This window comes from Eublepharis macularius, chromosome 14, assembly GCF_028583425.1.
Source record: "Eublepharis macularius isolate TG4126 chromosome 14, MPM_Emac_v1.0, whole genome shotgun sequence".
Lineage (NCBI taxonomy): Eukaryota > Metazoa > Chordata > Lepidosauria > Squamata > Eublepharidae > Eublepharis > Eublepharis macularius.
The window spans coordinates 28,886,057-28,900,244 of NC_072803.1; the positions used below are offsets into that span (position 1 = coordinate 28,886,057).

Below are 14,188 nucleotides of genomic sequence, written 5' to 3' on the forward strand. Positions count from 1 at the left end.
ATGAGTAAATTAACAGGACAATTTGTTGGATTAATGTTTCCTTACTGGAACTGGGGAAGTTGATTAGGGCGTGTGAAGCACTGCCCTTCGAAAGGCAAAATCCAGTGGGATAGGATTCCGCAATTTCGTGATATTTACATAAACAGGATCAAGGTGAAACCATCCCGATATGCATAAAACTAGCCAGGGAACCAGTGTGCATTTAGACTAAAAAGCACCACACAACAGAACGCAAGAACGTTTTTTAAAAAAGCCACCTTAGTTTGTGGGTTTTAAAGATCAATTTGACAGTAGAGCCAAGAACAATCCAAGCCCTTTTCCAAATGATCAGTGGACAGTGCAGTAAATGTTCCACTAACCTTTGTTCACAAAATTAGTTATTTCCCTTGAAGGCAGCAATTCTGCAGCAGAGATTTCACAAGTACTCGACAAACATTTTATGACTAAACACACATTCTTCAGTCCCTTGTTATTAATGCACAAAAACATGCAAGTTCACTGGCAAGTGGACAAAGGAACAATACTGATGAGGAAGGCATGCCCTTCTTTGTTGCTACATTGTTTATAAATTAGTACCTTAGTGACTGCTTGCCTGATTTCTTCTTCCAGACTCTTGATATTTTATTGCTATATTGGCACAGCTTAAAGCTAACGCTGATGCTTATCTGGACCTTTTCCCATCACAAACAATTTTTGTAAGCTACAATATATTCCCCTTAGACAGCACTGGATCAAAGCTAGTATTAACCCCAAGGCTTAGAACACCACCACTATTACCAACCAATCTGCTTTTCACGTGCAGGGACATTAGAAGATTGGAGTACAATCTCAGGTGAAAAAATCATTAACAGCTGCACTGTGTGCCATCCCTAAAATTTTAGAATTACCTGGCTTGTCAATTACTTTCAGGTAAGATCTGATTTAATGCTGCATACCTGGAGTCCCCACAAAGTTCAATGAGGCCCACTTCCAAATCACGTGTTCATGGAAACACCTAATTCCAATACATAATCCATGTTGAACATTTATTCTGTTCCTTTCTGGAAACACTATACCCTGAGTCCTCTGCTTCAGAAGACTGCTATAGAGCTATAACCAACATGCAAAAATCATTCCTGGAAGTTGGTCACAGAAACTCAGTCTGTATTTGGCCTTGCAATCATTCTTCAACTGTTAAAGGTGGAAAGCCTTCCTTTTTTTAAAATGGCATTGTTGCAAAATAATCTAAATATCAGGCAGGTAGTGGGGAGAGAAACCAGCCATACCACCCAAAAACCGACTCTACTAAAAATGCTCAAGTAAACAGAAAATCATTTGCTCAACTGATGGTGATCAGAGGGCCTTTTTGGCTTCAAACATTGGCATTTTAAATAAAGCATTAGCCAGGTAGATGAATAGTCACGTGATATATATTGGGAGTAGAAAATATGTTGCTTACAAAGGGTGTCTCCAAACATCTCAACAAATTCTGGTTTCTGGCAACCCACCACATCACAAAACTGTTTTGCCTCTTAACAGGCAATTTTTCCCTACATTGCCATCTCTGTGGCCCCTACAGTCACATGGGGCAGCACTACTCAAGACTGTGGTTTGCAAATTCAGGCATCACAACAAACAAAAGGGTTGGATTCATCCAATCAATCATTCTCAATTCCCTTTCTTACTACTGTCTTAGTCCCATGTGGCTTTTGTCTATGAAAGACTCCCTCCCCTCCCCTCCCCTTTCACCAACAGAAAAGTAGGATCCATTACCAGATTAGTAGAAAATGTAAATAAGCAGCTTTATTAAGACCCTAGTTGGAAATATGTTTGATTCCAAACAAACCCATTGGGTAGATGGCATGCATTTGCAAGTCACAACTAACCAGGATTCAATCAAACCAGAGTTTACTGTGATGTCTGAAAGCAGCCGCAATGCTGCAAGTGGGCCTGAATGAAGTGTATAATATGAAATATGGTACCTAAACCTTTACTCTTTACATTTTACAGACCACTACCATAATCATGTGATTTTTGGACCTGAAGCATTTTCTGATCACCATGACTTTAAATTCATCTTTAATGGGCAAGAGTTTTGAAAAGCAAAATGAAAGGAACACTCATAAAAAGGTAAAACTACATTTCCATTCAAGTTACTGGTAGCAACAAAAATACAAAAAATATAGGGGCACGCAGAACGCAGAGTAAATTTTTATCTATTTAAATCATTTTATATTAAACTTTGTATGACATACTGTTTAACAACAAGAAATTTCAATGACATTTTAAAAAGAACAAAATGCATTGTTGTGAGTCTGTATCCTAAACAAGGCATTAAATGAAATTAGAACAAAGAGGTTAAAACAAAAGAAAATGGTTAGTCCCATAAAACCGTATTTGTAGTCTATAAAGTCACCCCATTCTGAATGTTAACGGATGGGAGGAGGAAAATAGAAGAAAGGAAGGTTGATTATTGAAATGGCATGAATTACTGTTCAATATTGTAACAGAATCCAAAAGCTTCCTTGAGAGCTTTTCAACCAATCAATGTTGTTAATAAATACTAAAGTAACATTTTAGAGTTTTCATGTAGGAATGAAAAAACCTTCCCTTCTTCTTTATGAAAAATAATACTGGTTAAAAACCATTGCCAAAACATTTTATCATCATGCACTTAAAATTAAAAAATGAAAATTTATATAAAGAGGTAGATTAAAAAAAAACAGATTCACCATTCTTTGTCACTTTTATTCAGTAGATTTTTCATCTCCCCCCAGTTTTCTCATTTTTTAATGCCAGACATGGCACGGAGTGATTACAGTCAAACAGTTTATTAAAACATTTTGCTCTCTGCAACGCAGTCCCCCTTAACCAATGATCCATTTCATGTGCTTTTTTTTTCTCTATACACCACCACCAGGGTTGGAGTGGGGGTTAGGAATGGGGTTTCAAAGGAGGAGAAGGGAGTCTGGGAGGTGGTGGAGGAATGCTACAAGCCACAGCAACGATGAGCTGTTACTTAATAATAAAACGGGGCCACAAATAATACAGTAATGAGGTTACACAATTAAATCCCACAGTATGACTTGAAGGCTTTTTTCTCCCCCTGTGGTTGACGTCATTACAATGGAAGGCATAAAAACTGGAGGAATCAAGTGTTGAGACAGTCAGACTCTAGTCCATTAGGCAAGATGGTGGAAGGAGTCATTAAATTAAAAAAAAGTGCCCTACTCTCACCAAAATGGCTAGCAGACATGGAGAACTCCCCAGCAGAGAGAGAGATCATCCATGGAGCTATCTATAAAAGTGTGTTGTCAATATGGCACATTTTTTTAAAAACACTGGAAAAAAGGTTCGCCAGAATGGACTCTTTCACTCTCGCTCTCCATTTTCATCCCTCTATTGTTTAATAGTTACAAATGCTAGATTCATCTATCTGAACTATGCAGGAAGTGGACTTCTTTGCTAGGAATGCTAGCCCTAATTCACTTTGTCTTGAAATATATACAAGTTGTTTGTAGTGGCAACAGCAATGATGTTTTCCTTGGGATGCCAAGCTGTGTGTAGAATCTTCTTGTTAAAATCTAGACTGTCAACGCTAATCTCATCCTTCTTCCGTTTGCCGCTAGCGCAGACCTTCCGGGGCTTCAAGATAGTGCGGGGTTTGTTGTTTTCCCGTGATGCTTCTAAAGTGATATCTCGCTTGGTATTCCTGTCGAACATTCTGAAGAAATTGTTATAGGAGCCTGTCATGACAACACTAAAAGAGAGAGAACAAGACATGTTCAGCATCACTTAATGCATTTTCTGCATTACACTGCTGTTGCAGAGTTTCATTCCACTTGGCTGAATATTATTACTACTATTTACTAGGCTAAAAACCATGTCTACCATTTAAAACTCTGCAGTGTGTCACCTGTACCTTTCCAAAGAGTTATCTGCATTTTAATGTTATTTTGTATCACCCTACCTATTTAAAGGGTTTTCATTTTTAAAATCTTCAACATTTTTATTAGTAAAATACGCGACCTTGATGCTGCAGCATGCATCCATGACAAGTGTGTGTACAAGAATTGACCTTTGGACAAGAAATTTTCACTTCATAAACATGTAAAGGGAGCTACAGTTTAGATCATGCAGAAAGTTTTCACCAATGGAAGAGGAGGTAGTAGTTTTTGCTAATTCCTCACACCTCCAACTCCACTCTCATGCTGTTCAAATTTACATGCAAAACAAATAATCAATTTATGAACATGTGCATAGAGTGCAGTCAAGTTGCAGCCAACTTATGATGACCCCTGCTGGGGTTTTTAGGGCAAGAGAAGAAGAGGTGGTTTTACCAAGGCCTGCCTCTGTACAACAACCCTAACCTTCCTTGGTGGCTACCTTACTTAGCTTCTGAGTTCTTATTAAATTGAGCTAGGCTATGGACTCTGAAAACTGCCATGTGTACAGAGAAGCTGAGCCTGGGATACATCTTCTCCTTCCTCTCAGCCCCTTGTGCCAGAAAGTGAGCACAGTGGATTGGCTGAGCCAAGATGAAAGTCAGCAAGAGGTTCTCTTGCATCCAAAGTCTACTCTGCCTATTCCCCCCACCCCCCCCACAAAAACATCTTCCAAACATGGTTGAAGTATGAAGTGTGAAGCAGAGAGCAGAAAAGTTTTCAGTGCAGGTGAACTTCTAAGTCACCATAACAAGGAAGAACTCTTTTCAACGGCCAAACCAAAGTGCTCAAAAGACAAGATTTACCTATCTGATCCATTCCAGCAGCACTCGAATTTGTCAAAAATGCAGTCATTTTCATACAGTGAACAAAGTTTACTTCTGAGGTATTCGTGTACCTGTGAGCAATGAGGGAGAGAAGACACCACTGAGCAGGGAAAAGAAACACAGGCCAACAGATCAGCCCAACTGAACAATAACTCCTTGAATCCTGTATGAAAAGGAGCCATCAAGCCACATACACTTTTGTACCAAGATGCATAACACCTACAGCGGTAGTCTTGGGTTGGGAAAACCCAGGAGGAAATCCTTGTTCAGCCAGGAGAGCTGAGGGAGAACAGTGGCTTTGAAAGTGAGCTGTAGGCTAGCCCAGGCAGTCCTGGCTCAAACATCATGTCTCACAAGTTCACCAAATGGCTTTAGGCAAGCCATTCCTCTATCAGCATCAGCTCTCGTGCACATGATGTGCATATACTGTACATGAAGTGCTTTGAACACTGAAAGATGCTATATAAATGTTAAGTATTATTCTGATGAAGCTTTATTTGGAAGTCATTGGCATGGGGGGGGCAGCATGATTTAGTAGTTAAGAGTAGCAAGAGGAACTGGGAGACTTGGTTTGAATCCCACCCACACATGAAGAAACCCACTGAAGGTGACCTTGGACCAATCACTCATCCTCAGCCTAACCTGCCTCACCGTATTGCAGGATAAAATAGAGGAGGGGAGGAATAATATTATAAGCCTTTTGGAAAGAAAAGCAGGGTATAAATATCACAAGAAAGATGCCACTGTATCTCAAGCTTATCATACCCATTTGTTGAGAGAAACGAAACAGGTTTTGGAATGTTAACTGCAAACACTTTCCAAGCACAACAAGTCTCCTAAGTGGTATTGGGGTTTGTACTGCCATTAACACCCACATGTACAACCCAAAGTCCTTTGAGACACCCAGAACTAGTTGCATGGTGAATCCTGACCAGTTTTCAGTTTAAAAGGCTTCTTCAATGTCTGTTCTCTCTTATGGCTGTATTGGTTTAGATAGTGATTCTCATATCAAGGGAAAGTGCGTTGTTAGTACTGTTAAAAAGGGTATAGCACCTCCATGCCCTGTGTGGAGGAACAAAAGGGGAACCAAAACTAATGGCAATAAGAAAACTACCACTGGCTCAGAGATTTTCAAAAGTCTTGGTCCACTGCAAGGACTGCAATCCAAAGCACACTCACCAGCAAGCAAATCCCATTGGAAGGAGTGAAGCTTACTGTGAGTAAAGGCTGAAATCTAAAGGGCCTCACGCATGTGCCTACATCATACCTTTGTGTGCATGAACAGGCAGCTCTTCACCCCATTTGCCAGAGCTTGCTTCTATTTAAAACTCAAATCAAGGTCAGAGTTCTCTCCCTCCCTTCCCACAACAGTAACAAAGCTACAGAGGATGTTGTTATTACTGCTATTGTTAGTGGCCACTGTGTTAGCATTGTATGCATTTGCGATTTGCAGAAAGTACCTCTTGTATTTCATGGCCTTTGGGACCTACACTGTTTTACCATTCTTTGACCTGCCAGCTAAGGCTAATGCACCTGATGTTTAGGCCTCAGATCCACAGAAACTTGTGCTACAATAAAGTGGTTCGTTTGAAAAAGCAATACCAGACTCTTCCATTTTTCCTTTCATCAGTTACTTTTTAAGCCGTATCAAAATGGAGAGTCCCTTAAACTTCAGGACCAGCTTTCCAGAGTATGCAAGAAGCTTTGATAGGAAGGTCTTTGGATTCCAGCAAGCAGTGATCCTGATTCTTTGCTTACTTAACACAAAGTTCAAGAGAACTTTGAGCTATTCTGTAAAATACGTATTTTTGTCTTTCTTAGCATACACCAATGAGTTCCATTATTGCAACAAAACCTAAGAAATGACTGTCAGCATACAATGATGTGTTAAATAGTGACATATAAAAGCTATACAAAGTCTTTTGGACACACAATGCTACTCCAAAATGGGTGGAAATGCACAGATGAACATTCTCTCCGCATACCTGGTATGTTTCCACAGGTCTGTTTTCCATATTTAAATCCCAGATTTTCACAGACAGATAGTCTCTAGTCATCATATATCGACCACTATGGCTGAATTTGACGTCTGATATGGAGGAGATGATTTCGGAGAAAAACGACCGGTTGCTGGGGTCTTCGGGCTCTTCAAACACTGCAAGAAGGACACGATCATAACAATTTGCCTTTAATCTCTTGCCAGGATGTATAACCTCATGTACATTTCTTTTTAAAGCAGCACAATTAACACTGAGAAGCCCTGAAAATCTAAAGTGGAAAATACAGTTGCATTTCCTAAGACAATCTGAGAAGCTGAAGCAGTATTCCTAAATGGGGAGGCCTGTTGACAATTTCCAGGAAATATATAAGAAGGTATAATCTGAGATCAATATAATGCATCAACAATATATTGTGCCAGGAAAAGCAGCTGTCACCTGTTATAAATGGTACAACCCAAACAAATTTGGACATTGTTTAATTTACCTTGATTGATTGATTAGATTTTTAGCCCGCCATCCCCACAAGCAGGCTCAGGGAGGGTTACAATCATAAATAAGGTACAGTAGATAAAACCAATAAAATAACATCTCAGTGCAAACATGAATATCAGCATTTCAGATGGGGCACCCTTCCCCCTTTCCCTGCCCACCACACACAAGGTAAGAAAAGAGTGGAGGTGTGGGTTGGTGAAACTCTAACTCCTCAGGGAAGGGGGGGGGAGATGGACCATACGCTCTCCCCCACTGGCAGGAGACTGGCAGGGAGGCTAATTAGATGGATCCAGTGCTGGCCTCAACCATATGCCTGGCGGAACATCTCTGTCTTACAGGCCCGCCAAAAAGATACAAGATCTTGGCAGGCCCGAGTGTCTTCTGACAGAGAGTTCCACCAGTTTGGGGCCAGGACAGAAAATGCCCTGGCCCTGGTCGAGGCCAGCCGAGCCTCCCTGGGGCCAGGGACCACTCGTAGGTGTTTACCTGCAGATCTAAGAGGTCTCTGAGGTACATACAGGGAGAGGCAGTCCTTGCCATTCACGACTCATGGGGGAGAGTAAGGAGCCATTAATAGCAATGAAGTCCAGCATCCTCAACCAACAGAAAGTCTCACTCTGCTATCTGTCCCCCTCCAAGATTTTGCACACTTTCAAATGTATTTTTGCTGTCATATGTACTAAAGAATTTTTTTAATGCACGAAAACTGAGATCTGCACAGGAAACAGAGTTCTATCACAGTACCAAGTTCCACACTCCCCCCCCCCCACACTCACAGAATCCTAATGCACACACAGTCTTGGTTTGTAAAGTTTCCCATGCACCCATACAGCTCAGCTTGCATATTGCCTTAATTGGCCTTTGATGCATGTTACCTTGAAGCTCAGTCCATCCAGACCATATATAACATTACAGATCTGCTTCCCGATTTCACTGTATTACAATCAGTAAACTTGGGACAGTCACGCATTGATCTGCCATGTTACATTACAAGAAGTAGGACTGACAAGAACATTCCATTACCATTATTCTACTCTAGCAAACAAAACAGGATTCATCAAGATTGTAGCAACTACTCACATTTTGAATGCCTATCACAGAGTGCTGACGCTCGCATGTCACACAGACGGATTGTTCCTTTACTGCTGCTGTATACAAATGTGTTACAGCTGTTTGGATGGAATTCTGCTGCTGTTATCACCTCAGTTAATTCTTCCATGTTGGCAGGCTTAATATCTACAATATCTATAGTTTTTTTGATGTTAAGGACTCTGTCTTCATCAAGTTTCACAGGATGCTGTTGAACAGGGTGTGACTCTTACAGTCTAAGGAGGAAAATAGATTTTTGGAGGAGAAACACTTTGCAGGTGAGACTAGACCAGGCTAATCTTCAGCTGCTCAGCCATTTCAGAAGTGGACTCTCTAGTGCTATCTCATCAATTTGATCAGCCAAGCATTTTGTAGGATTCTCAGCTGGGAGTTGCAACTTGTCAAAATCGTACAATGCTGTCTGCCAATCCAAATTTTTCCTCTCTCCAGTGGTGTAATGTTAGATCAGGATCTGGGAAATTCCCACTCTGCCATGAAAACTTGGTTGGTGACCTTTGACCCAAGGTCACTCAAATTCACCTACCTCACAGGGTTGTCCTTATGAGGATAAGATGGAAGAAGGGAGAACAATGTTGGGGAAAAGAGGAGAGAACAGGGCTGAAAATAGCTTTGAATCCCCACTGGTGAGAAAAAGCAGTGTTTAAATATCTAAATAAAGATACAAGCAGCTGAGATGTGTTGATTTGTTAAAAGGCCAACAGTAAGTTGGATAATGGAACTACAGAACAACAAAGACTGCAGTAGCCAAGGTTATTCTCCCTGTCTCCTTCTTTGAGTGCCTCAAAAAAAAGAGAAAGAAAAAAAGCCACAACCCTCCCAAAGCCACTTTGACAGTTTTGTGCCTTTCCATATACAGAATTTGCCCAAACGTTTTTGCTTAACAGAAAACAATTTTAGGGATTATTTCACCCTAACATTAATCGTGCACCAATTACCTCTTCAACAAGCAATAACAAAGCAACAATGATCTTTCTCTCATGCATTAGATAACATTAGATAATGGTAGGGGAGAAGGAACAATTTAAGTTATGCTGAATCCCAACATGGTTTTTTGGAAGGAGGGAGAGAAGAGGGAAAAAGGATACTAAAACTTCGGTCCGTTATTTCTAGGTGCCACAAATTAATCCGCAAGTCGTCTGCAGACAAGTATGTTTCATAATCACTATTGATGGAGATAGAGTTGATGTGATACGTGTGGGCATTGGCAAATATCCTTCGTGGACTGGCTTCCACCATGAGATCCATGGGCCTGAACACTGGCACCTGCAAAGCACAGGAGAATGGATACATGTGTAAATACACAGAAAGACCTGGTGTTGAGAACAAACCTTCCCAGTGCATCAATCATCAACAGAGATGGGAAGCCAGTGGACTCATGCAAAGAGAGGCAATGAACACCAGGCATTAAAAAGGATCATTCAGGGAAATGACCATTGCATGTTACTCAGTGTTGTTTCAGGCACAGTGCCCATCTTTGAAAATAATGAACCATCACCAATCCTTGCAAAACTAAGCAGGCCTGACAGGGTGTTGATCTTCCAGCTGCTGTGCCAGAAAGGCCTTGGCACTAAGTAGGCAGTCTGGCTGAGTTGCACAGTGGAGGTGGTGGCAGGAAGGTTAAAGTAACATGGGAAGGAGCTACTCACCCGTAATGTTGTGACTGTAGTGGGGTCCCTATACCGTCCATCTTCTTCCTTCAAGTTATAGCCTTCAGGTCTTTTGTCTCTTTCGCTGATTTTCCACAATTTTATTGTTTTGTCTGAAATGCATTTCAGCAGTCAAGCAAGTGATATTATAGGAATGCTTCAGATCTTCACCAATAAATTCAACTGATCACATGAAGCTTTCTTATGCCATTAGTGTATCACAGTCTGTCTTGTCTACTCTGTCAGTGGCCCTCCATGAGCCTGTATGCACAACCACCTTCTCTACCATTGAGCCAGGGTTTACTCTGCTCAGTAAGTGGTGAATAGCTATAAACTGAAACTGTGTGTAGGCCAAAGAACTGTTGTTTGTAGTCCATTATCTCTCATTGGGGCCCATGAACCAGCAACATTTCAGCAGTGCGGTGTAAGGAATTGGCCTTAGAATGGCTCCAACACACCTGTTGGAACAGCTTACAGATCAGCAATAACAGTGATTTCTTATCAAACATTGTGGCTTACAGCATCAAAACAAGAGGTTACAGAAATCTCTTTCCAGAAATAGGAGAATCTCAAAAATCATAAAGCCCACATAGGAATGGGCCTGGACTTACAAATAGCACATTTAGGAATCTTGATAGGTGTGTTTCCCCCCATTTTGAGGGCAATGAGGTATGACAAAGCTATTTTCTACATGTCTGCCTCATTCATATATAAAAGAAACTGTCTTAACAATGAAAAGCATGCACAAGAGAAGGGTACTGAAGCCTCCCCCCCCCAAGCAATGCTTCACCTTCCACAGTGGGATGCTTCAAGCATTTTTCTCCCCTTCAAGTTCCCACATACAAGTATTTTATTTATTATTTATGTCATTTATAGTCTGCCTTTCTCACTGAGAATCAAGGCGGATTACGTAATGTGAGATTAGCACATTCAATATCAAGGACACTTCAATAAACAATGCCATAGAGTAAACAAATGCAAGTTTACAAATATGTATCATTGGCAAAAATCTGATATTGAAAGAAGTGGATGGAGCAACAGAATGAAGGGAAGATGTAGGGGAGAGGGAGATATACAGCACCCCGCTTGTGTTCTTATTACTGTTGAAGACACAATAACCATGCAATCTCCTGCTAAACCTGTTTCACACATCAGCATGAAAACAAGCATGCATCCACCACTATCACGCCTAAATTGACCACAAGTGAAAAATATCTGTGAATTAGTTGGGAAGGATAAGAACCTAAGAGCAGCCACACTAGATCAGATCAAAGGTAAGTTCCACCCTCTGGCCAACACTGACCAGCCAGATGCCCCTTGCAAGCCCACAAAGAATAATAGGATGGTGTGCTTTGCAATCCAGCCACAGAGTGCAGCAGTCAACTAAGTAACTAAAGAAGGAGTTGCATACTAGAGGGAACCATCCTGCCTTGTGCAGCCTCATGCAATGATCCATAGTGAATTTAGAAAGCCTTACCGTTTGTGGATAATAAAAACTGAGCAGCATTTTTCTGGGGTAACCATCTAATTTTGTTGATCTTCTCTTCAATTTCTAAGCTTTTCAAGTAGTCGAACTCTGGTTCATGGCTTTGAAAGGTACTGTAAACATTGTATTCTCCTCTACTGTGAGACTGCGTTTTGTTCTGAAAGAGAGGACACAGATCTGGTGAGCAGCCTGGCTGTACATGCAGTCTAGAGCTTAAAACAGGGCCACCTTACACTGGTTGGGGCTGTCAGACAGTGAAATAAATCACTAACCCAATGGATTTAGTTGAGCAAGTCTGCAATTTTAAACTATGATTTTAAAGAAACAGCAGTGTTTAGATGACTTACACAGCTCTGCCAATGCCTTGATTTCGAACTACTCAAGATGAATTAAAAACATCTTTAAAAAAAAGACATGTTGAATCATTGTCCAATCATAAAAAATAAAGTCTGGCAGAAATAACCTTGAATTTTTAAGAGCTGGAACACTTTGTTGAACATACTCATTCCCGTGACACTGTAATCCTAGAAAGGAGGGCAGAATCTTGTGCACTTGCTCATTCCCAACCAGCAAGTACAGCAAGGTTGACTGTAACACGCCAGCAACAGCTACTGCATTGTAGGAAGCCCTGGTCATGACTCATGGCTCATCTTCTCCTCAAGCTGTCACCTAAATCCATCTCCCATGACGCTTGCTTGTATCTGGAACCAAGACACAGTGATTCAACGTGCACAGGTGTTGTGCACCGGACTAGATGACACTAAAAAAAAAAATCTCAAGGAACTTTTCCACATCAGAAGTTTTAAAGCCAAATACCAGCCCAGTGTAATTAACATAGTGCCAGCATGAATCCTCCTTGGATTGTCAATTAAGAGATGGTGTTTACTTCCTGCCTCTTAAACCACTTTGCACTACTCAACTGCTACCACGTTCCAGTCTTGGAATGACAGCAGCTCAGCAGGGAGTGAAACAGAACACCTGTTGAAATTCTACACAGAAATCATGTTTCAAGCAACACATTGTGGAATGCCTGCCAAATGAATGGAAATTCTTGGGTGCCTGCTTGCTGATATGGCATGCTTAATGAACAAGGCAAGCACACACCACCACCCTGGGGAGTACTCCCAAAACGAAAGAGAAAATAAAGCAGCACTGGCATGAACAGAGCCCAGAGATGCTCTAGATAGGGCAAAGTGTGTTCTGTGGGTGGCTTGACGCATCCTGGATACTTTCAAAGAAGACCATCACATGCAGAGTTACAAAATACTCTAGTGAATTCCTTGAGGCATCTATTCTGAATCTCTTCCATATACCGTGATGTATGCAACAGGTTCTCTCAAGCTGTGTTATGGGAATGTACCTTCTCCTGCCGGGTTATTCCAAAATATCTATGAAAACATATGCTTTGGTGGAAGTTATGAAGTTGTCTGAGGACAACTAGCCCTGACTTGGATGACCCTGGCTAGCCTGATCTTATCATATCTTGAAAGTTAAGCCAGGTCAGCCCTGGTCAGTATTTGGATGGAAGACTACCAAGGAAGTCTAAGGTTATTATGCAGAGGCAGGCTTGCCTGCTTGTCTGTTGCCTTGAAAACCTTGCCTTGCCTTGAATCAGCTGTGACTTGATGGCACCTCCCATCACTGAGCAGGAGGAGAGAGATTTTCTGTGGAAAGGAAGAAAAGAGAGTTCTGAGGAGAAAGGGAGAAGAAAAAGCTGTCTAAGAATGTGTATCTTGAGCAGAGAACTACATAGCCTGATGAGGAATCTAAAGAGAGCAGTCGCCCCTGGAGATCTAGGTTGGCTGCATCTCCACAGAGACAGGCCCAGCCTACAGCACAGATTGTAAGAGAATTCCATAAAGGCTAGGACAGTAAAAGATTATTCCACTTCCCCCTCACCGGTCATTCTAGCTTTAAATTGTGTTGCCTAAGGTTGTGTGATTTCTTATCCCAGCTGGGGATGGTGGGATAAATTGGGGTTACAGTATGTACAACTGCATCCAGAAACGATCCAGCTGAACAGACCTTTCAAAATACTGATATTCCCCTTTTTACCTCTGGTCATTTTCAAAAGGAGTTATACCAGTACAACCAGCTACAAATCTCATTTCATAAAAATATAATATGAATAAAAAGAGATCAAGCCATTACTTTTGTAACAATTGAGCTCTACTCAGAAGGCACCAAACCAACACTGGAAAATCTCTGGCTGTACAGAACTGTCAAAGGTAAAATCTATATGGAGAAAAGCAGCAGGGCTCTTTCAGTTGGTACTCCAAGAAACTACTGTTTCTTCTTCCAGGGATTTATTTATTTAGAATATTTCTATGCCACTTCTTAGAGTCCAGCTTGAGGTGGCTTACAATTAAAAAACACAGAATAAAAAAGCCATTAAAAACAAAGCCATTAGACATACACAGCACAAAACCTCTCCATAAAACAGAAGCAGACCATTAAAAAGCTGGTAAGATCCCCTATTATTATAGGTTTGTTGCCTAGGCTTGAATCCAGTATTGGGCACAGGTTTTGACATTCTTAAAAACATCTGTACTTTTTAAAGAGCAAGGCTGAAGTCGTCATGACCACAGACAAATGTCTGAATATCTAGGGAGACATTATGAGGGCTCAGAAAAAGATACTTAGAAGAGGATCCTAAGATATGCACCACCCCTGAAGCTGTACCTATGTCACTGTTTGCTAGTTA

The 14,188-nt window shown here is 41.1% G+C and overlaps 1 protein-coding gene across 3 annotated transcripts in view; it reads right to left on the reverse strand.

Moving 5' to 3' along the window:
- Nucleotides 1-2,712: 2,712 nt before the first annotated feature.
- The window catches only part of PPP2R2A (protein phosphatase 2 regulatory subunit Balpha), a 79,462-nt gene continuing 67,986 nt past the window's right edge, over nt 2,713-14,188 (reverse strand). For all 3 annotated transcript variants that reach the window (XM_054997339.1, XM_054997338.1, XM_054997340.1), the window contains exons 4-10: nt 11,476-11,641; nt 9,999-10,111; nt 9,438-9,615; nt 8,323-8,487; nt 6,736-6,905; nt 4,730-4,821; nt 2,713-3,739 (exon numbers count right to left, since the gene is read on the reverse strand). In XM_054997339.1, the coding sequence (XP_054853314.1) occupies nt 3,460-3,739; nt 4,730-4,821; nt 6,736-6,905; nt 8,323-8,487; nt 9,438-9,615; nt 9,999-10,111; nt 11,476-11,641 (1,164 nt within the window). In that variant the 3' untranslated portion in view covers nt 2,713-3,459. The remainder of the gene's footprint in view (nt 3,740-4,729; nt 4,822-6,735; nt 6,906-8,322; nt 8,488-9,437; nt 9,616-9,998; nt 10,112-11,475; nt 11,642-14,188) is intronic.